The sequence below is a fragment of the Cucumis sativus genome, chromosome 4 (genome assembly GCF_000004075.3).
Source record: "Cucumis sativus cultivar 9930 chromosome 4, Cucumber_9930_V3, whole genome shotgun sequence".
Lineage (NCBI taxonomy): Eukaryota > Viridiplantae > Streptophyta > Magnoliopsida > Cucurbitales > Cucurbitaceae > Cucumis > Cucumis sativus.
In genome coordinates this window covers 23280284-23303832 of record NC_026658.2, presented here as the reverse complement: position 1 = coordinate 23303832, position 23549 = coordinate 23280284, and the positions used below count along the sequence as shown (strand labels likewise).

Sequence of the window (23549 nt, the reverse complement as noted above, 5' to 3'; positions counted from 1 at the left end):
TGATGGCCTCTTTAGTTTTTACCCATTTGAGAATTATGGTATGCCCTTAACTAACTCCAAACACAAGTTCGTAAAGAGAAACAAGCATGCAAATATCTGACGCCTGTACATCATCAACGCCTGCATGTTCCACACGTTTCACTCATAAATCATCATTCCTTTACAACATTATTTACAAAAACACTGTATACTTAAAATCAACCCTGCCCAATTTTCACTTATATGCTTAATGATAAGAATTTTAGTTTTATATCGGATTCGATCATAAAGAAAATTTTAAATATGTCAAAGACTTACCCAATACATAACTCCAAAATTATTAGTCAATTTTTCTTTTTTCTTTTTTCTTTTTTATGAAAGAACTCGGGGAATTGACAAAAATAGGCCAAAAATGGGGTAGATAAAGACTTTTAGGATTGATTGTAAAAAAGTTGACATTTAGGACAAATTGGAGGTGAAATGACGAAAATACCCTCATTTCATGTTAAACATTTCAATTTAAGAACGTGCGAGATGTTTACGAGATGTCTACCAGATGTTTGCGAGATAAAATAATAATAATAATAAATTGTTTTAATTGTTTTATTTTTTTTTAAATCCGAATATGAATTGTGTTATATGTATATATATTTGCATCTTAAATGTATCAAGTTGATTTATGGTTGATTTAAGGTTGTTTTAGAGATGTTTCAAAGGATGTTAGCAATTTATTATTATTATTATTTTATCTCGCAAACATCTGGTAGACATCTCGTAGACATCTCGCAGGTTCTTAAATTGAAATGTTTAATCTGAAATAAGGGTATTTTCGTCATTTCACATTCAATTTGTCCTAAATGTCAACTTTTTTACAATCAATCATAAAAGTCTTTATCTACTCCATTTTTGGCCTATTTTTGTCAATTCCCCAAAGAACTCATATACCAAAACAGTTTGCACGCATAATTATAGTGACTAAACTCGTAAATTTTTAATGGCCTCGATCGTTCCCACGTTGACGGTCTTGATCTAGTCCCCATCCCCGAACGCCGAACTGGAGTTCCGCGGCGGCGATGAAGAACTCGACGGCCTGCTTAGGGGTCAGAAGCTCCACCACTTTCTGGACCGTCCTAAGGCGGAGTGCGTCAGCTTTTTTTATAATGTTGACGAGACCTTCAACCCTTCCGGTGACCTCCGTTCTAGTTCCCAAGAGTTCGCTAACGTCGTCCTGCCACTCCGATAGCTCCTCCGTTATGGCATTCTCCTCCTCCACCTACATCACACATCCCATTTGCCCCTAAAATGCATCCCCAAATAATTTTCTTTGACAAATATTCATAATCTCAATCAATTTTGACTATACAAAAACAAAAATAATATCCTCCCTACCAACAATCTGATTTTTACAATTTAGGCCCCGACTTTGATCTATCAAAAATTAATGATTAATTCATCTACTTCCAAATATAGCAAACCCTAGCTCCATTTAAGGTTTCTTGTTAAATGTGAAAATTCAATTTCAAATTTTAAATTTATTCTCAAGTTAGTTCTTAACTAAATCGAGTTAAAATCAATAATGTGAATATGTTTTTAAAAATGCTATCAAATAGCAATGTATTCTTTTTTTATAAAAAAAAATCAACAATGAATTAACATTTGGAAGTAAATTTAAAATTTATGAAAATAAAATTAGAATGAATAAATTAAGCGAATGGTATAGACTAAAAGCCTGAATGATTATGAGCGGAAGAGACTAGAATTTACCGTTTCACATTGGAGTTCACTAACGCGGCGAATCTGAGAAGGAGAGAGGTCACCGAGGTCGCCAGTATGAAGACCGCGAAGAATATCGAAGATGCGAGATTCAAAGAGGATGGAGGATTCAGTGTAGATGAGATGAAAAGTGGTAGTGGGACGCCATCCAGCGATCCAGTGAAGAGATCGTTCCAATGAGGTAGCCCAGGGTGCGGAGAAGACGGAGAGAGGGTCGCGCTCGGCAGCCATGGACTTGACTCGGTAGTAATCAGAGTAGTGGGACATGACGGTTTGGACGAGATGGTCGGGGGCAGAGGAGGAGTTGTGGTTGTCTTTGGCGGTGGAGGAGAGCTGGTCGACGAGGCGGTGGAGATGGTCGAACCAGGTGGCGTAGAAGCTGGTGAAATTGAATCCGCTGCCGCTCATTTAGGTACTCACGACTCAAAAGCTGAAGCGAATTGGAAGAGTTGAAAAGAGTTAATATAATTATTACGAACAAAATTTATTTATTTATTTAATATAACAAAAAGAAGAAAGAAAAAGAGTATAGTTTATAAGTTGGATAGCCACGTGGAATGCTTACGTGGAAGAAGGATTGCTAAGCGTGTCCCTTGCCCGTCATTTTGGGTTGTTGTGTAGTTACTACGCCACTCGTTTTACCACTTTTTTCGCGTAGATATGATTGAAAATTCTTGATATTAAATTGTTGGAAATCATCCAATGCTTCATCTTTCTGTTCCATTGCACAACTTCAATTCTCTTCTTTCTAATTTTTAATAAAAATTAGTGTTTCTTTCATGGCTATGCTTATGGGTGAAGTCTAAATTTATAATTACCACACTCTATATATCAGTGCATACATCACTGTCCAGGCCGACTTCTTTATCAAGCTTAACCTGTCGTCCCTTGTCTTTTCGGGTGGATCTTTTCTACTTTATTTCATTTAGACGACCGTGTTGGAATAAACGGTATATGATTATTCATGTAAAGTTGCGTTTTGAAAAAGAAACATGATTATTTACAAACCTTCTATAAATATGTTTCTTTTTTAGAGAATTTTTTTTTCGTAATGATTTTATTTCATAAACATTTCTTCCTTTTGTAAACTTTGTTTAAGTTTGGTTTATTTCTACAAAGCATAGTTTGTTGAATATTGTGTAAAGGAGATGTTGCTTTCATGAGAAAGTTAGTATGTTCTATATATATGTGGGAGATAATTACTCATAAAACCCAAACACTAGACTGGATAAAATTATCTTAATTAATGACACAACGTGAATGTGAATTAATTGAGGCTTAGATTACAGTCGTCAGATTTTATATTTTCTAACTTCTTTGAGGATGTTATTCTTATAACAAAAGGTAAACGTAGTGGATGTTATTCTTATAACAAAAGGTAAACGTAGTGATGGGTCAATTTTAGGACTATATTGTTCGTAACATTTGTAATAATATACAATACTTTCATTGAAATATGTAACTACATAATTTTAGTTTGTAATTTTGTTGGACTTATTGAGACTTTAACTATTTCCAAAAGACCTTTAATTTGAAAACTGACATCTTCCAACCTCGAAGAGGAATAGATTATCTCATAGTTTGAAATCTCTTCTTGGTAAATAAATTAACTCTTTTTTGGTTGGTTTCCTTTGCGATTTTTTTTTGCACCATGAAATTTAATGCTTCTTCCTTATATATCAATTATATTGTAAATGTAGCTCAATTGTCCATGTTTTGGCTTCAAATGTTCATAATCATAGTTCAGTTGCTCGGTGATTTGACTTCAAAACTAAGGGATTGTTTGGACCTCAGTTTATTAATGTGGGGTTGGGTTACCATAACCCTACCCTTGTTTGAGGTTCAATTTATGGAACCCTAGTTTTAGTGTCTCCATAATCTCTCCAAATCCTTTTCACACTACTTTTTCTATGCATAATACTCTCTGAAACCGTGGTAATCCTTTCTGATTTTATGCATCCTCCCTTCTCTGTCCAATTTCATCTTCTTCCTCTTTCACAATTTATGTGTCTTTGTTTTCCCTCCAAATCTTTCCATTTTACTCATCCCATTTCCTCTTTGTAGCTGCAAGAAATACAGAGAGGGAGACACATGTAAAGATAGAATCACACCATGTCTCTATCTGTCGAAATTAATTTCCAAAATCCAACATCCTCTATTTTTTCTTTGCCTCCATTGTTTCTCCCTCTTTCTCTTTTTAAATCTATATTTTTTTTCTCTCATCTCTCTCTGTTCCGCTCAACAATCAGATTGTATCACTGTAGTTATGCAGGCAAATCAAACGGTGATAAGTTTGAGGCCAGGTGGTGGCGGTGCCCTTCGTGGAAGCAGATTTGTTACCCCTCACTTTGATTCCTCCTCCTCCCTCCATTATGGGATTGCTCAAATGAGATTTGGATTTGGGGTTCAATCAATTTTTTTTTGGCAATTTTATTTGTGAATTAGAAGCCATTAAAAAAAAAAAACAGAGAGTGAGAGAGATGCTGTGTTTAGAGCTCTGTCTTTTAGGACAAACTTTGTTGAGATTGTAAAATTTTGAAAATTCATAATGTGTTGAGTTTTCTTTGTCTGTTTAGTATAATTGATGAATGTACAACTAATTTTCTTCATGGGTATATAGAAGTACGAAACCTAGAAAGATTCTATTGTCATTTGTGAGTGAGAGAAATCCCTTCTTCATTGGAGTTTAGCAAATGAAATAAAAAGGTTTCAAAAAAATATGAAGAGAGAAGTTGAGCAAAAACAAAGAAAATCTAATTTACCATTCTATGAACACTCCACATTTTATTTATCGGTTAGATTAATTAAATATATAAAATTATTTTGTCAATTTAGTCTTGCCTAAAAAAATTAAATACATAAATAACTGTTGAGAATTTACCATTAAAATTTTGTTTAAAATAAACTAAAAATTTTAATTGATTTGAGAGCTTGATTGTTTTAATAAGATTGACGGTAAATGTATTTCTTAAAATCACTCTTAAATTAAACGTTCATTCTTATAAATTTTCCCCCACAATTGGGTGGTCTTTAAACTTTTAAGCTAAGTTTAATTAAATGTGTGTATTGAATTTAGAATATAATTTTTTTAAAAAAGTCATAACACTAACTACGTAAACTTTCTCCCAAACATTTATTATCATAACACTCCTTACGTTATTTTTCTTTTAAACACATATTAGCATAACACTAGTTTTATCATAACACCAACCCTTCCATATATAACCCAACCTTTCTCCCAAACTGCTCTTAAGATTTTGACATTACATTTAATAGAAAAAAGATCTCACGACTTAAAGACTAAAATGTATAATTATTGTTATTATTATTATAATTATAAACACAGTTAGACAGTTATTAATTTTGTAGATACTTTAAATCATAATTGTTGAATGTTTAAATGAATATAGTTAGAATTCATCCATTACTTTGTAAGAGCACAACAACATATATGAACATGCACACTATCCTAATTGTAATGGAAGTATGAAATTATTAATCTAATTATAAAATTTGTGTCGATTATACACATATTTTCATTATATTAGACATAAGCTCCTAATTATAAATTTTGTCTCATTATGCCCATTTTAATTGTATTGACATAAGATAACAAATTTTTTTTGTCTTATTATACACATCTTAAATTGTATGTACAAAAGATATATTTATCTTCTCAAAGCTAGATAGGCATGCATTTATTTTTTTTTTATACTTCTTTATTTGTCTTTAAATAAGAAAATAAGAGGAAAGAAAATTAAAAATGAAAATCTTATAACATTATTAGGGACGGGTTTAGAGATCAAAAAATGGCTAAAAATTATCTTTGCTACCCTACTATGCAAACATAAGAGTATACGTTGTCATGTGATGAGTGGTCTACTCACTAAATTATTAGCTTACATTTTAAGTCTTCCCTCCCCAAGTTAAGTGAAGAAGTGCCATCAGGCGAGGCGTGAGGAGACGACCACTAAAGTACTTGATGTATGTGTTGTGTACTAGTAGTTAGTTTAAGTTGTGCAATCTTTTAAATTGTATAAGAGATGTACGCTTGTGTTGTAATAATCTTTTAATAAAAGGATTTCCTAAATTTCATATCGTTTGTTGTCTTGACAACATAGTAGAGGCTTTTACCCATCATATTCACCAAGGTATTTTGGCGTTTCACCTCGAAACGTTAGTTTGTTCAAATCATGTCCACACTTGGTATGTAGAGGGTGCATTCGCATATTACAACTATTATAGACTTTGCAACCTTTATAATAAAATATCAAAAAAGGAAAAAAAAAAACTTGAATTTCCATTCACAATAATAGCATTTTGAATTATGCTATTATGTTGAAATGTTTGGATATTTACCAAATGAACTATTTTAGGAACTTAAATTGATGTAATATTATCCATATCTCCATGAACAAACAAATATCCTCCACACTATGTGACAAATAGTGATTGCATGATGAAAGTTGAAATCAATTGAATCCATTGAAGATGATACCTTTAAGCAAAAATGTTTGAACTCCACATGTTGACATTTGTCTAAGCAATATTAGAAAATTTTCAACTCTATGATTTGGAATCCAGTAATGCATAGTGATCCATCCATTTCAAATTTCCAATTATTTTCATGAATTCGAAAACAAGAGATTCAACTCAAACAAAGTTGTATTTTACATTTTTAGATACTTGTTCCATGACAAATTGAGAATAAATATATATTTATAAATCATAAAACTTAATTTTTCTAGTAAACTATTGATTTATATATGATTTATATGATTTTAGTTGGCAATTAAGTATTGGAAGTGAAATGCATGTGGGCTTAGCTTAGGTAATCTAATCCAATCTGATTCTCTATAAAATGCTTCAGTTTCAATAGCGTAAAACCCAAAACCCTCGTCTTCACAAACTTCTACTCGTCTATGTCTCGCTTCAGACCTCTTCACTCTCAAATCCAACTCTTCAATTCACAATCCACAATTTCCCTTCAATTTCACCTTCTTCCTTCTACTTCTCGATCTTTCTCACTGAATATTGGAGAGCGGATCGCACCAGAAATTGTCCCCGGTAACAGGAATACACCGCCGCCGTTTCTGTGTAGGGAAGCCGCGAATTCGGACGGAAGTGTAAAATCTCAAGAAGGGAAAGGTAGGAATGAAGAGACTGTGCTGAAAGGAAAAGTGGGTTCTGAAGGAAACAAGAAATTGACGAGGGAGGATGCTTTGCTCCGCAAACAGCTTTCTCCGGATATGGAGATGTTTGTGAGACATTTGTACCAGGAAGGATATTTTAACTATGCTAATTTCTTGCCCGATAACAAATTTGTTCTTAGTTACTTTGAGTGTCGTCATGGACGGGATTTTATCAAGTCTGCAGCTCAGCGGTTTGGCAGAGACAATCAAGAAATTGCAAAGTAAGAAGAGTTTTGATTTTAGATTTTTAAATGTGGTATCTCTTTTGCGTTTTCGTTTTTATGTAATTTTTTGAGAATTGGTGTGAGATCATCATGTCTGATGAAGTGGATAGCTTTAATCTTTTGCTAATGACGATTTCATTTATAGAGTATGAAGTGCTGTGAGATTTGGATATATTGTGTGTGGAAGAATGGAACAAGGAAAATTATTTTTGTTTTTTACTTTGAATCAGTTCCATGATTTGGCTTGTGTATTGACATGGGGAAACTATACTTAATTCTAGTATTGAGGTTTTTCAAAACATGCTCTATGCATTTTGCGGTGGTAATTAAGACAAAGAAGAAATTGAGGTCATTCTCTGTTGGGGTTAGATTACTCTAACTAACTACATTTAGTATCATAAATGTAAAAATGATAGTTTGGATCATTTTTAGATGCATTAATTTTTTTAATAGGAGTTTTCATTTTCGAAGCATTAGTTTCATATTATGGGTATGAAAGCTATGAAAAGATATTCTTTTTCACTTTTGAAAGGACTATGGTCAAAGTTGGAAGTTTGATTTTCCATAACTCAAATATTAGAATATCTGCTGCTATTATTCCCTAACAAGTTGTTTTTGCTTGGCTCGATTGGTTCATCTTTCAAAAGTAATTGTACAGGTCGGTTTTGTGTTGATATTCAACTTAGTGAGCAATTTTAATGGTTCCATCTCCCACCCCTATCATTGTTGAACTAAAAAAGATATCCATTTACCAACCCATATTGTTTAATTAGTTTTAGCATTAGTAACCCTTGACTAAATAGTTATCCATCTAAGACATAACTGACCTAAACCGACCTATCTTGGTCTTCAATTTACTCTTTCCTAGCTAATCTCTCTGCTTTTCATTTTTCTATCTGCTGCTTGATAATTGCTTGAATCCTTCTGGGACTGATAATTTCAAGATTGTACAAGACATTAATGTGTCAGATTTTTAAGTGTAGTGAACATAAAAGTGTAATATTCCTAATAAGTTACAAAATCTAACATTCTGATTCCAAAAGAAATAATTTTTTGTACTTCATCTTTGTGGTTGTGGCAGTTGTGTTTCTTTATGAAGATGCCCCTATTGTTTCACGTCTTGAATTCTGAGTCTTGGGATTTTCAGATGGTTGTCTGGCAGTGACTTGAGAAAGGTTGCCTTCTTTGGATGTCCATCCACTGCAAGAAAAGATGTTTTTGCGGCTAAAAGATTGCGAAAATTCTTTAGAATCCAAGAAGACACAGTAAGAAAAACCAATATTACCTTGTTCCTTCCATTACCAACTAATTTTTAGTAGAATTCTTTGGCTTATTTTCTTCCTCTTCAAATTATCTGCAGGTCTGTCACAAATGCATCTTGAGACAATCATGCAAGTACGTCAATCAAGGTGTTTGGAATGAGGACACCAAGAATTTGAATTTAGGGGTTGTTTTGCAAGTTACTACTCAATACGCCTTAGAAGCTATACCAGAACAACTTATAATACCTGAAGATGTAAAGGCTTCCGTAAGTCGATTGCTGAAAGAGATATTAAACCTAAGTCCGACCGTGTCGAGGAACTAGTTTTTGTTGCAAGTTTAGCGGAAGCAAAAATCCTTCGGTCCTCAGGAAAATCTGGTTGCTCTCCCATGTGCTGTTGAATCGATGCATCCAACTTTTCAAGAGGAGTTTGTGAGCAGTGAAGTTAAGTTAATACTTGTTTCTTTGTTTGGTAATTGATATACATGGTTTTGAGCGACTCATCTTGTTGACGTGGATAATAGGTTATAGAACCTGACAATTCAGGTTCAATTATTATATGCCTAAATAAGTATCTAGTGGTTATTAAGAATTGTACAAGCTTTTCACATTCATTCTGATATTGTACTTTGTGTTAGATGACCACCATTCTTAAGAAAGATCTAATAGAGGATGGAGATATGATTTTGGTTGGTGGTTGTAGTAGTGTTCGCTAACGACAATTCGCAAGTGGCATTGTAACCATTTTTATATTTGAAAGGTGACTACTGACTTGTTTCTTACCAGATATACCCATTTTGTAAAATGAGAGAAGGTATGGGATAGAAAAATTCACCACAACTTACAAAGTTCGGGGATGGGATAGGGAATGCATTCCCATTTCCCCGTTTATATATACATACCATGGATGTCTAGATGATTAAATAACTTGATTTGACATTTTATTTTGTTTCGTGTAACTCAGATGCCATGAGATCCAGGTTGTTGAAGTGATGACTACCCGATGGGTTTGAAAAACAGTTTCTTGGTTAATATTCAAAATATCATTGTTGAGTTAATTCAAAACCTTCATACAACATAATTTAGTTATTTCAAAAGAAGATTTGATGGGGAAACAACTTGTGGAGAATATATATCTTAGACATGAATTGTGGCACGTGCGAAGATTGGCTGGCTGTGAGAAACTTAACGTGAGCGGCACGTGATTCTATCATTCCTTCAGATGAAAAAGAAAAAAAAGAAAGAAAAAAAATCCGGAGAGTGTTACGAAATAGCCACAGCTTCAATGGGTGACGTGCGTCTTTATAATTTATAACGTATAAACTCTCACCCCTTTCAACCGCGTTGGCAAATTCGCGTTCAGAAGCAACTACAACAATCCATTTCCCTTTCTAAATCCTCTCTTCTTCTTCTTTTCCTTCTTTTACTTCAATCCCCTTTGTGTTTCAATCTCAAATATTATTCCTTTTTCTACTAACCCACTTCCTTCATCCATAGAAACCTAATTCCATCCTTCAATTTCTTTTACAATTGAGTTCTCGCACCCCGATTCTTCTGCGTACGTCTATCGATCTCGATTACCCTTGTTTCAATTTGGGTTCTTTTGAATCTTATTGCTTGTTCTGGAACTGGTGATGAAAGATTTCTACTCGCTTTTGCAGTTCTGTTTGTGCCCTAACTAAACCTGCTTCCTCTTTCTTCTTCCGCTTCTTCTTGTGCTGTTATTTTTTTTTTTTTTTATTGTATGAAGAGGTGTTGGGTGTGAGGTAAAGGGTAGAAGGTTTGGATTCTTTGTTAACTAATGTCCGTAGAAAGATCTTTTGAAGCTTGGGAGGAGGTGCAGAGGCATGGTCAGGATTTGGCGGATCGTCTTGCTCAGGGTTTTACGGGATTGATTCATTCTCATATATCCTCGCCTTCTTTTTCTTGGCCTAATCCTCCTAATTCTAAACTTTTTGATCTTGAATTTCCGGGTCAGAGTTTTGGAATCAAGGATTATGGGTTGACTGCTCATAATTCTGGAATTAATGGAGTTACATCAATTTTTGATATTGGGAATAGGATTGGACAAGCTGGGGCTGATTTTGGTGCTTGTTTGAATGGTATGGTACAGCAGTTTTTCAGACAGTTGCCAGTGCCGTTTCGGCAAGAGGAGAATGTGATAGCATCGATTAGGATGGATATGGATAAGAGCTGGCAGAGGGATGATATGGGAGTTGCCGTTCAAGGTAATCGCGTACCGGAGTGCTTGCGTAATTCTGAACTTGCTGATGGTGTTTCAGATGGGGTGGTTGATGATGAAGCTTCTGGCTTTGATTTAAAGGCTATAGGTCATCTGGGTAGGGCACAGGTATAGCAGTGCGATTAATGTTTTTTTTTTTTTTTTTTTTTTTTTTTTTTTTTTTTTTTTTTTTAATTTCCAAATCGTACACATGATATTGCTACTACATTAGATAATTGAATTTCTAGTGATTGTCTCGAGTGTTGTATTTTGACTAGCACAGAAATAATTTACTCCTTATTACCTGGAGATCTGTTTAGTTTACTGATTGTGGTCTACTTGTGTAGCTTATAAATGGCTCATCACAAAATATATAGATTTCTTAGAACAAAAATCTGGCCCAATAAATTTATCAGGAGTTCATTTGCCAAATAGCTTCTTTAAATAGTTGTAACACACTTCTATCAAGTGGCTTTCTCAGCCACAAGCTTATTGCATTTACGATTACATTCTAAACCTCTACTTATAAAAAGACGAATAATAATTATTATCATGGGGAAACTATTGGGACTGGGTATTACTCATTCAAAAAGGTGAGGCGTGTTGGAGAAATCGTTTCAAAATAGTCAGCTGTTAGTACATACCTGTCGATAATAGCACATATAGTTGCCATACTGTTGTCTCATGTGAGTCGATCAATCTTGTGGAGACTACGAAAAGTTGGTACACTTTTTTTGTCTGTAATAGTTCTGTCAATCCTGGTTCATCTTCATTACTTCTCATTTTAGTTTAGGGAACTCCTAACCCTGCTTTTTTTGAAGATATTGTCTTTATGTTCTACATTTCTACCTATTCTAGTGGATATCATCTAGCAAATATTGTATTCAAACCATTGTCCTTGTCAGTGGTATTTTTTATCTCTTCCAAACCCTACAATTCCATGCCATCTATTTTTTGTTTTTTGTTTTCTATCTGTAGTGAGGTGTTTGATGGTGTTAAATAAATCAGAGTCATGTGGGTTAAGGATTTCTTTTCGGAGTATCCATTTGGTTCTTTTTTTATTTCTTCTGTTTTTTCTTTAACCTTTATTATTCTTTGGGTATAGGGCACGATCAATATTTCTTCAACGTATGATAGCAGATCACGAGATGTGGAAAGTTCATTAGTTGCTAGAGGAGATTTATGGAGAGTAGAGGCATCACATGGCAGAACTGCAGCTGGAAATGACAATTCATCTTTATTTCTGCTGCAGCTTGGGCCAGTACTCTTTGTTCGTGATTCAACACTTCTTTTGCCTGTCCACCTATCAAAGCAACACTTGCTTTGGTACGGTTATGATAGGAAGGTAATATCTACTTTGCTGGCTAATGGCATCAAATTATACCTCGTGCTAGATTTTGGACTTCGAAGTCATGATAGAATTAATGTGCAAATGCAGAAGTACGATTTTTTTTTCTCAATTAAACAAACAGTAGAGTTTTGCTGTTGCTGCTAGGAGATATTTGGCTTTAGTAACCTTTCAAGAAGCATCTATTTCCTGCAGAGAAACCTTGTTTGTGGGAGGTCTCTTCAAGGAGTTCTCGACATTGCAACTAGCAGCTATTTGATTGTCATTATTTCATTGACTTTTAAACATCTATTTTAGTATGGATGCCTGAACCTTTTCTTTTCTTTAAAAAAAATCTAAAAGCATGTCTACCACCAATTTTTAGCTAATCTGCATTTTAAGGTAAATAGATACTCATAATCTGGGATAGCTCTCCTGTCTTAAAATGATTTCTGCAGTTTTAAGTTACTTGATGTGAGCATTGAACTTTTGATCTTTTGTTACAGTCTATGCATAGTCAGTTCCGAACCCTGTATGGTATATATTTTAACTTCGCAATTTGGACCCTCGATGCAATTTATATGATACAAGGTTTTGGACTTCCATTGCTAATTGTTTATGCTTTTAGATTGCGTCTTTCAAGTGCGATGGAACACATATTAAACTGCCATTTTCATATGAGCTTTACTTTATTCCAACTTCTAATCTTATTATTTCGTGAATCATCAGAATGGAATGCATTCTCTATGTCCAGCAGTCTGGTCAAAGCATAGAAGGTGGCTGTTTATGTCAATGCTTTGTCTCAATCCCCCAGCTTGTGTAAGTTGATAAAACCATCTAAAACCTGAAGCTTATTGTGTTAGCAGCATAATTGTGGTGAATGTAATTTGGTTTTAAACATGGCGTAAAGGATGTAACTGTGTTGTAGCTCTATATATTCTTGCTCTTGAGGTCAGAGTTTCAAAAATTTATAAAGCCATATTTTCAAATGACCTCACGATAGCTTTCATGGGGTTAAGTGCATTTGGTTTTAGTTTATTGTTCATGTTTCTTCCTTAGAAGGAAGCAAATTCTGCAAGGGTAGTGACAATTATTTGAACATAAAGCTTAGAAGTTAGAACCATTTCTCCTTTATTCCCTTTGTATCAGTTTAGTAACACAACCTCTCTCCTCTTTCCCAGTCCTTTGTTGATTTACAGTTCCCCAACGGGCAGTTGACTTATGTGTCGGGTGAAGGTTTAACTACAACAGCATTTATGCCCTTTTGTGGAGGCCTCCTTCAAGCTCAAGGTCAATGTCCAGGAGAAATGAGATTCAGCTTCTCGTGCAAGGTGAGTTCCTTTTCTTTTAAAAAAGAAAGAAAAAGTTGTTCCTCCTTTTCAAGCTCAATATCAGAAAGAACTTGTATGGACCTCAATGTTGGTAAGTTGACACCTTGTTTGTGCTGGTTGATTTTTTTAGAATAAGTGGGGAACCCGAATAACACCAATAGTGCAATTGCCTGACAAATCATTTACTTTGGACCTTGCTCAATCATTAGCTTGGAAGAGATCAGGTCTTTTGGTGAAACCAACTCTTCAGTGCAGGTTAGTTGTATACAAGTTTATTCATCAACTGATATGTGGTTATTTTTTCTAACGCTTGATTTTAAAATCAGTTTGAGTCCAACTTTTGGTGGAAGCAATCCTGGGTTTCGTGCTGAAATTGTTCATTCAGTGAAGAAACATCTAAATCTCATGTGCGGTTGTTCTTTCATTGCTCACCCTTCTGCATTTGCTTCAATTTCTGTAAGTACTGAAGAACTCCCTTTTGTGTCTACATTACTAATGTAAAGCTATACTATAGCCACTTGTGCCATTCATCAACACTCTTTCTTTGTGTACCATATTTGTCTTAGAGTATACTTCACCGTTGGCAATTCATTTTCTTCTATCTGATCTCTTTCTCAACATCCAGATTGGCAGATCGAAGTGGAATGGAAACGTCGGAAATTCAGGGGTTGTTGTAAGAGTTGATACGCCACTCTCAAATATTCGTAGAACGTCATTCTCTGTTCAAATAAATACTGGGATTGAGTGTTAGATCCTCAGAAACATGAGTTTTTGGTAGTTTACAAGTGTATATATAGTCTCAAAACTGTTGTCTTTTACTTACACGATGGATGAATATATATATCAACTATTGATTGAAGCCATCGTTTGTAAATTATGACAAATCCTTTTCTTGTTTCTCCTATACTCTTAAACCACTTCCAACTTCTATTTCATTGGTTTAAAGAAAGAAAACAAGTTATAGATTATTTCAAAAGGATATATAATGTGTGAAATTGATGTTAGATAATAAAAGGCTTTTTAAAGAACAAATAATATTAATATGGAAATATTGAATTAAAATGGTATTATAATCCATAAGATTTACTGGAAGGACAAACACACTTAAAATAAACTCTGGACAAATGTCATAGGTCTGAGTTCATTTGGATGACTCTGAAAGGAGGCTTATCGTTGTTGAATACTCCCGAGCATCATCTTTGTTTTGAGTAGAAGAAGATGATGAACCTTGCAATTGCTGTGAGGTTGAAATGCTTGTCCTGCTATCTCGTGACAACTTCCGATCAAAGGCTTTGAACCTTGCATCTCGTTCAGCTGTGTTGCGCTTGATGTTCGATACTTCAACTGCAGTTTTACCTTCAAGCATGCTAACCACACAAGACATGGATGGTCTGAGAGTTGGAGACAAGTTTGTGCATATGAGAACGATATGAAGCATCCTCATGACCTCCTCTTTTGAGTAATGAGGGCCAAGATTTGGATCAACAAGTTCAAGTAAGTTCCCTTCCTCTTGTAGAACACAAGCCTTCAAAAGGCAAGCAGAAAAATATATGTTTAGTTAGACATATCAATGAAACTTTATGTTGTAAACATAGTAAAGAGTGCTACTCTGAGCCATGAATTATTACCCAATCAAGAAGATAAACGTACTCTTCTTTTGGCCTATAATTCGTATTACTTTTTCCACTAACAATCTCTAACGCCACAACTCCAAAACTATAAACATCAGCTTTGTGAGTTAAATGACCCCTCATTGCGTATTCAGGAGCCATATAACCTCTAAAAGTAAATCATATAAAAAAAGAACAAAATAGTTAGACATTTAGAGGCAGGTTCCAATGGTTTGACATTGAAAAGAAAGTTAGAAATAGAGATAACTAGAGAGATACACTGTGCCTGCAATTCTTGTGCTAATATGAGTGTTCTCCTCTTCATGAAGCTTAGCCAATCCAAAGTCGGAGATCTTGGCATTCAAGTTTTCATCAAGTAGAACATTAGTAGCCTTTATATCTCTATGAACAATTTTCAATCTAGATTCTTCATGAAGGTAAGCCAACCCCTTTGCTATTCCCACACATATCTTCATTCTTATTGGCCAATCCAAATTCAAAGAATGCTTCTCAGGGCCTTAAAAATCAGAAACGTATTTAGATAAAAAAAACCAACGAAAACCTTATAATATATTGAAGTATATATATAAAGAAATGGATACACTTACTAAAAAGTGCACGAGCAAGATTATTGTTCAGTAAATACTCATAAATAAGCAACAATTGCTTTCCTTCAATACAACAACCATAAAGCTTAACAAGGTTTGGATGTTGTAATCCAGAAATCATCCCAACTTCTGTGATGAACTCACGATTCCCTTGTCTTGATTTAGAAGATAGTTGTTTTACAGCAATGGAAGTTCCATCTGATAGTACTCCCTTAACAATAGAGAATCCACACAAATATTTACATAACAGTGTCATCCAGAGTCGCACTTCTCTAAATCGTAGAGCTAACATAGTAAAATTTGCATGGATATATTTACCTTGTAGACAGGACCAAAGCCTCCCTCCCCAATTTTATTTGCAGAGTCAAAGTTGTTGGTGGCTGCTTTTATTTGTCTTAAACTGAAATAACTTGTCTGTAATTTCAAGTCTCGAAGTTCTGTGTAGTGAATTTGCACTTTTTTTAGTATAAAGAAAGGAAAATAAAGCTATAAACAAAATGGTTGTTAATGATAAAGTCTAGCCAAATACTTCAAAGTGTGACAAAATAAGGTTTGAGATTATGTCTATTTAATTAGTTCGTGACGTTTTATGTATATTATTGCTTTTTCAAATTATTGTAACCTTACCGTCGTCTTCAGTGTCCTTTCCCCCTAAATAACCTTTCCATCGAAGCACAAGTACTAGGAAGACAAAGATGAAAACACCAACAACAATGCCAGCAATAGCTCCAGCCGTTAGCCTTTTAGTTTTCACATTAGTTTTAACGTGGAAATCTACAACAATAGCAGAAGATAAAAACCAAACGATTCAGTTTTTCAGATAGAAGATCACAAAAGGTGTAACAATCTTAAAACGTACCAAGTCCTTGTTTGATAATAATTTGTTTTCTACTTTGAAAACCTATGTTGAATTACATTTTTTTCCACTTAGATTTCAGTTTGGTTTTTGAAAATATCATTAAGAAACGAATAACACACGATGAAATTTATGGGGTGAAAAGTCAGTTTCTTTGTTTTTAGAATTTGTCTAGGAACTCAAATGTATCTTTAAAAAAGTTGTTGAAAAGTGAGAACCATAATAAAAAAATAAAAAGAACCAAATACAGATTTCAAAAGCAGAAAAACGAAAACGAAATAGTTATTCACTATAAGTAGAAAATATATTTACTTGGTGTGACAGTGATTGCAGATATTAGAGGTCCATGCACCCCCGAGTATGGAATGTAAATTGTTCCTTTACCAGCCCAATACAAATGAATCTCAAGAGTACTATTGACCATAACATCAGGCACTTCTAAAGTAAACTCTTTACCAGCACCTCCAGCTTCTTCCATTATGTTAAAGTCCTTTTTAATCAACTTTCCCTGTGGAATTACAAACCCAAATATCAAGACAATTATTCGATTTGGAACGATATATTTTAGGTGAATAACTGTTAAACTAGTATAGTACTCTCACTTGGATTGAGATATCGAAAAGACGCCTCCCGAGGCTGGTATAAGTTTGGTCAGCAGTAATCAAAATTTCAGCAAAATGAAGCTTGACATAGTAACTTCCAGATGAGGCAAAATCCATAGTAGTTGAGAGAAAGAGGGGAAACTCTAGCAGTGGAATAAAGGTTTGGTGAAGAAGAAATAGAGGAATTATTGGCAGATGATACTTTGAAAGGAAGTTTATCACTTAGCAATGAACCACCAGTTGAAGCGTAACCCCATTTCTGTGATGAGATAAAGAAACTTGCTTTCCCACCTTGAGTATCATCCCCTTCATATATACTACCATTAAACTCCATACTTCCTCCTCCACAATTAATGAACAATGAAGTAACTACAATATTTCATTACAAAGCTTGTTTAATTATCAATCAACCATTCAATAAAACTAACACATTAAAAAATTAAACCTACATGTGTGTGTGTGTCTATAATCTTTTGCTTACGTTGAGGTTCTCTAGAGCAAGGGAGATCCTTCATTTGGCACCAACTATCACTACCAAAAAAAAAAAATTATATACACTCTTTATTTTATGTTATAGTACTTTAAATCAATCTTCTACCTTTTTACCTTTTTATGAATGTAACAAATAAACAAAGCCAGAGGAGTGTTTAGGCTCAAAATGAACGATATCATACTAACCGTGTGAAGATTAATTACCTTTTACTTTTGGCGGATAAGCTGGAAATCAAGTTACTGTATATAAAAAAACATAAAATGTATCTACATTTAAACTATTAATTAAGTTAGTTTAACTTTAAAAAAATGTGTAACCTATCCTTAATCTTCTGATATCATCACATTAGTAATAGGCGTGTGTGTGTGTGTATATATATTATGAAAGTGACTCACATATTATTAGATTGTGTACAACCGAAATCGCTCAACCCTTCATTAAAATTGTTGTAAGATAAATCACTGCAAATAAATACATTTTATAAACACTGTTCAGGTGTCAGCTAAGGAAATATCAGTAGAAAGTAAGTAACAAGGTAAGGTAAGAAATGTAGAGGTAGAACGAGTGTTTATCGACTAAATTCTTAAAAATTAAGAACTAAAAGCTAAATGGTTTAACAAGTGAGACAACTTAAACCATTATGATAATACATATAGATCACTAACATGTTCCTGCTACTTATTACAGCAATCCAACTCGGTATTTGCCCGCTTAACGAGTTGTTAGTTAGAAACCTACATCAAAAACAATAATCATTAAACATGTAAATTCTTTTTTATTATTTATACAGTTGATAACATATGCCAGACGAGAATTTAAAAGAGGACCGTTGCAAATATAACAATAAGAATAAACGTATTAACATATGATGCAAATATAGCAAAGTCTATCTTTCACTAATAAACTTTGCTAGATTTTGATTAAAATGTTGTTATACATCTTATTATCATCTCTAAAATTACTATTACTGTTGATTGCAATTATGTATGAATTTGTTTGAGAAATGGAAATTCATAATTAGGGATTTGGAAGGAGTATGTTAAAAAAACTTACATGGACTCAGTTTCTTGTTGGACAAATAGATTCTGAAATGTGTCTGGAATTGAACCACTTAATCTGTTGAAGCTTAGATCTCTATTGAAAGATATAATTGATAATATATTTAGAGACTTATTTAATTGAATGATAAAAATAGTTTCAATATTTTTCTATGTTCATAACAATTTTTCTTTTAACGAAACTTACAAAATTCTTAAATCATTAAATGATCCAATGTATTCAGGGATACGATCCTCGATTAAACAATTTCTCAAGACCCTGAGTATAGAATAAGAGAAAACAATTAGATGAGATTAACATAATAAACCATTCTAATTAATTAAAATTGTATATGGTTTATAATTAATAATTTACACTTTAATTGTGGTATTTAATAATTGCTTACAATCTTTGTAAAGATGTCAATTGGCTCAAATTGGGGAACTTTACAGTGCCTCCCTTCAAATCACTTATTACCCTACAAAATGATGAAGATAAATTAGAATGTGTGTGTGTATATATATATATATATATAAAGATCCTAAATCCAAACCTGATGAAGTCATTTCTTCTCTCTATTAAAATTTCAAGTCAAAATGTTAATATACATACATATTCGTTGCTAATGTATTAAACCACCAAATGCATGGGGCTAAGCAACTAACATATTTCAATTATAGAAACTAATATATATTTGAGTATAATTGTTTTAATTTGTTGAATAAAATGGGTAGGAAAGGCTCACAATTGGGTTAAGTTTTTCAAGTGGGATATGGCAGTAGGAATGGGGTTTTCCATGGAAGTTCCTTGAATATACCTACAAAACCAATGGTTTATACATATATTAGGTCACAAATAATGCTCTCTAGGATTCTTAAGAAAAGAAAGCCGAAGAAAGTGTTCGAGCTTAATTTTATATAAATCGTGTAGAACGTACTCATCTCCAAAACTCATCTTTAAAAAGTTTTTAAGAAATTGCTTTTGAATAATTTTGAAAACACTTGTACAAAATTCAAACAAACTTGACTACACACATATGTTCTTTTCCTAATATACAATATATATACTTACAATGTTTGAAGATTGGTCCAATTGCCAATAAATTCAGGTATGTTTCCTGATATATTAGTTCCATCCACCCGACTTTAACATCCAACATGTAAAATAGTTTAAAAATTAGTCACAAATGTTTCCTTTTATATTCATGTAAGTATAGCAATAACAAAATAAAGAAATGGAAGATATGAGTACAAGTAAATGTCACAGATATATATATATATAATTCCAATTTATATATAAGTAATAACATACAAGTCACTCAAGTTCCTCAAGTTCCAAAAAGATTGTGGAATCAACCCTCTGATATTATTCGAAGAAACCTGTCTACAAATAATAATGACAATTCCTTTTCATTTGTTAGAGGTATCAACATTGGTAATTAACAGTTTAAATGAAAACACTTCTACGATCTAATAGGCATTACATGTCAATTATCTCTAAAGATATTCAGTTTTGAGCAATAAAACTACATGCATGGCATGTTGATCGTACTTACAGTCTACGCAAGTGGATTAGTTTTCCGAGAGTCTTTGGAAGAGTTCCTCTAATCTGATTGTCTTCTAAGATCCTGTGAATGCAATTCATTATCTTTGTTTGATCTTCATATATAAATTAAACCAATAATTTTGCTTACAGTACAGTTCTATTTTAAGCATCTCAGTATTTGCTTACAGTTCCTCAAGTGAAGCAATATTACCAATTTCTGGGGGAATCTCACCACTAAGTCGGTTTCCAATTATGGAACTGAAAAAGGAAAAGAATTTTTGTAGAAAAATCTCATATATTCATATAATTATATGTAAAATAGAAATTAGAAAATTAATGACAAACTTACAATTTAAGAAGAGGAATTCGAGCAAAGTCTTTTGGGATTGATCCATTAATAAGATTGTAAGTCAGATCTCTGTTTAGTAAATAAGAAAACCAAAATCAAAATTAAAAAATATCATATAGATTAAAACAATGCTAAGGTATAAGTAAATCATAAAACAAATGACATCTTTTTACTCTAATATAAATATAAATATTAATAACTATAACTATAACATAGAGTGAAATCAACTTAAATATTAATTATATAAATTAGTTGACATATAGCTAGTAATAGAATTATTATCGATATTACATATTCTAATCTCGATATCAATACTTTTTTTATAAAACAAGCTTCTTTTTTTTTTTTTTTTTGCACAAATGAAAAGTATTAGATGACATGAGATTTTAACCAGTTAATAATTAAGGAGTCTAATGATCAGTGAAGTCTCTTAATTTTTTTAATGTGAGATTTTCAACGAAAAGGAAACCTACATCGAACATGTTTCAAAACTAAAGAATTTCACTTAAAAGTTCAAGAAAAAGAAAAAGTTTATACGTATAGGTAGAAGGACATGTCACACTTACAATTCTTGAAGTTGAGTTAGATTTGCAAATTCTACGGGTAGAACTCCAACTAGATTAAGACCTTTTAGTCGTCTGTCAGCGCTAAGAGAGACTACGTTAAATAAGAAGAGATAAAAAGAAAAAAAAAAGTAGATTTACATAGTTTACTAATGATGTTTACAAAAAAAAAAAAAGATAACAACACAATTTTATTATTTTCATAGAGAACAAAGTACTACAATTTATGTTTACTAAAGATCATAAATAATGCATGGTTAAAGAAACTTATATATGATACGTTTTCCTAAACTCTAATGTAAGGCTACATTTACTAAAGCTTGAAGTTGATCATGCAAAGATGGTTGTCAAAATATGTCATCGAAATGTGACAACTAACAGTTAACAATCATGACTGATGAACGGAACGTTTGAAAATATTAGAGAGTGAAAATTCAATTTAATGTTAACATTGTTGTTGAGAAAAGACTTCAAATTCAATTTAGTGACGGAAGAGATATTTGGTAAGAAGAGAAGAAAGGTTCTTACATGTTGGTCACATGGCACATTGTTGTTATACAAGTGCAATCATTATATGTATGTTGATTTTTATATATGTATGTTGGACTTTCCAATTCAAATTTTTTAACTTTGCAGATATTTCTTTAAGAACTCTCACTGGAATTTCAATACCATCATTAATTCATTATATATAGTTAAATTTCAAATTACCCAAAAGATTTTTCGCCCTTCAAAGAGGAAAAACCAATTTTGGCTTTATAATTTTGTTTAGTTTTAAGATTAAAAAAGAAACCAATAAAAACACATCTATAATTCTCAAACAACAGTAAAGAAAAACCAAAAAACATATATTTTTCTTCCTTAATTATTTTGTTTAATCAATTCAATAATATATGAGATGTGAGATTTGAATCTCAAATCTCTTGATTGATAGGGCGGCCTACTTATTTAGTTTTGATATCATAAATCGTAGTACCTACCTAAAAAATTAGAAAGTATTATACAAAAGGATGTCTTTTTTTAGCCTAATACCTCTTTTATGTCATCAAATGAAACTATAAAACACTTTGAAAGTAATACTCAACAAAAAAAACACATAACTTTCATAATGAGTCTGTCAATTTTCTCAACTAATTTTCACATTTTGGTAAAAGTAAACCTTAAAAATGAAAACCAAATTATAAAATAATACTGATAATAAAAAAAAAACCTTGAAGTTGGATACTAAAAACGTATTATATATTTAACATACCTTCCTGTTCGGGTAAAGGATGGGCATAGGATCCAAAGTCCAAGAAGCAGATGAAAAGCAGCAATACAGAAAGAACACGAACACATTTCTTAGGAAAGTCCATGTCTCGAAAGTCCTAAAACTTAAAATAAAGACAAATGAAAGGAAGATCAGTATAGAGGGAAAGAGAATCCTTATCAAGAAAAAAAGAAAAGAAAAGAATATGATAATACTTTAAAGACCCAGAAAAAGTCTATCTTGACAGTTCAAAAAGCATAGTTGTTGTTGGACAATAAATGTGATATGATTTAGAAGAAAACACTATTGGGTTTTAGTTGTTTTCAAGTATGAATTTGGGACCAAAATTGGGCCTTCATCCACCTTTTATATTGCCACATTTTCCAATTTCCAATTTCCAATTAACATCATATTTATAGGATTTAATATTATAATTTGGTCCTAACATGAAAATCCCTAAATTAAACTTCTAATTTTTAGAATAGGATTTACATGCTATAATATATGGAAAACCATGGTTCAGGGAAGAATATCTTTAGTTGATGTGTTGTTTAAGTTGTAAGTGCACAAATTGTCTTCCAAGTATTTTGATTTTGGCGACCTCAGCATGAGTCTTGTTGGTGACCTCAAAATGTAAATTATTGACTTTAAAAGAAAAAAGAGTTAAGCCCTATGACATATATATAATTGGCCTTAAATTCTCACCTAACACATTAATGTTGTGTAATGTCTATCGGCCCTGGCCCTGGCCCTTTTTATCGTATTTGTCACTTTTAACTCACTTAGTGTAAGTGAGCCCGCACCACTCATCCTTCTTACTTTACTTGATTTCACTTGGTAAGTGGTCATTTGAGGTAAATAATATTCAAGACTATTATAACCACATCTTTCTACGGTAAATATTATTTAATAGTATTCAATTAGCTACCGTAAATATTATTTCAAAACTCTTAATTTGCTATTGTTTTTATTATTTGACATTTTTTATTTTTTATTTTTTATTTTTTGCTATAGTGTCGTTTACAATTCCCTTATCAAAAATTACAATAGCATACACATTAAATATACACTATTATAACTCAAACTAAAATAATCTCACTCCAAACATAAACTATTCTAAATCAAACTAACCTAAGATTATAATAATCCACTTTTTATCCTTGTTAGACCAGCAGTATCAAATTTTCGTAAAATGTCATTCTCTGTTTAGATAAATTAAATAGGGATTGGGTGTTAGATCTTAAGAAACATGAGTTTTGGTAGTTTACAAGTGTATATATAGTCTCCAAATTGTTGTCTATTACTTACACGATCGATGGATATATATC

The 23549-nt window shown here is 32.7% G+C and overlaps 3 protein-coding genes and 1 pseudogene across 3 annotated transcripts; 2 read left to right on the top strand and 2 right to left on the bottom strand.

Annotated features, from left to right (window-relative positions):
• Window positions 1–909: 909 nt before the first annotated feature.
• Window positions 910–2191, bottom strand: LOC101222730 (protein DOG1-like 4). Its single transcript, XM_004146038.3, has 2 exons — window positions 1744–2191; window positions 910–1252 (listed from the first exon to the last, which is right to left on the bottom strand). The coding sequence occupies exons 1-2, from the start codon at window positions 2158–2160 to the stop codon at window positions 971–973; spliced, it is 699 nt and encodes a 232-aa protein (XP_004146086.1). The 5' UTR covers window positions 2161–2191; the 3' UTR covers window positions 910–970.
• Window positions 2192–6624: 4433 nt separating this feature from the next.
• On the top strand, window positions 6625–9218 carry LOC101222492. The gene is made up of 3 exons (XM_004146037.3): window positions 6625–7165; window positions 8316–8433; window positions 8529–9218. The coding sequence occupies exons 1-3, from the start codon at window positions 6675–6677 to the stop codon at window positions 8751–8753; spliced, it is 834 nt and encodes a 277-aa protein (XP_004146085.1). The 5' UTR covers window positions 6625–6674; the 3' UTR covers window positions 8754–9218.
• Window positions 9219–9671: 453 nt separating this feature from the next.
• LOC101205592 lies at window positions 9672–14205 on the top strand. The gene is made up of 7 exons (XM_011655730.2): window positions 9672–10779; window positions 11756–11995; window positions 12707–12796; window positions 13159–13308; window positions 13439–13563; window positions 13635–13764; window positions 13934–14205. Exons 1-7 carry the CDS (start codon window positions 10231–10233, stop codon window positions 14057–14059), a joined length of 1410 nt encoding a protein of 469 aa, XP_011654032.1. The 5' UTR covers window positions 9672–10230; the 3' UTR covers window positions 14060–14205.
• A 109-nt stretch (window positions 14206–14314) lies between these two features.
• On the bottom strand, window positions 14315–22419 carry LOC101222255 (annotated as a pseudogene).
• Window positions 22420–23549: the final 1130 nt, after the last annotated feature.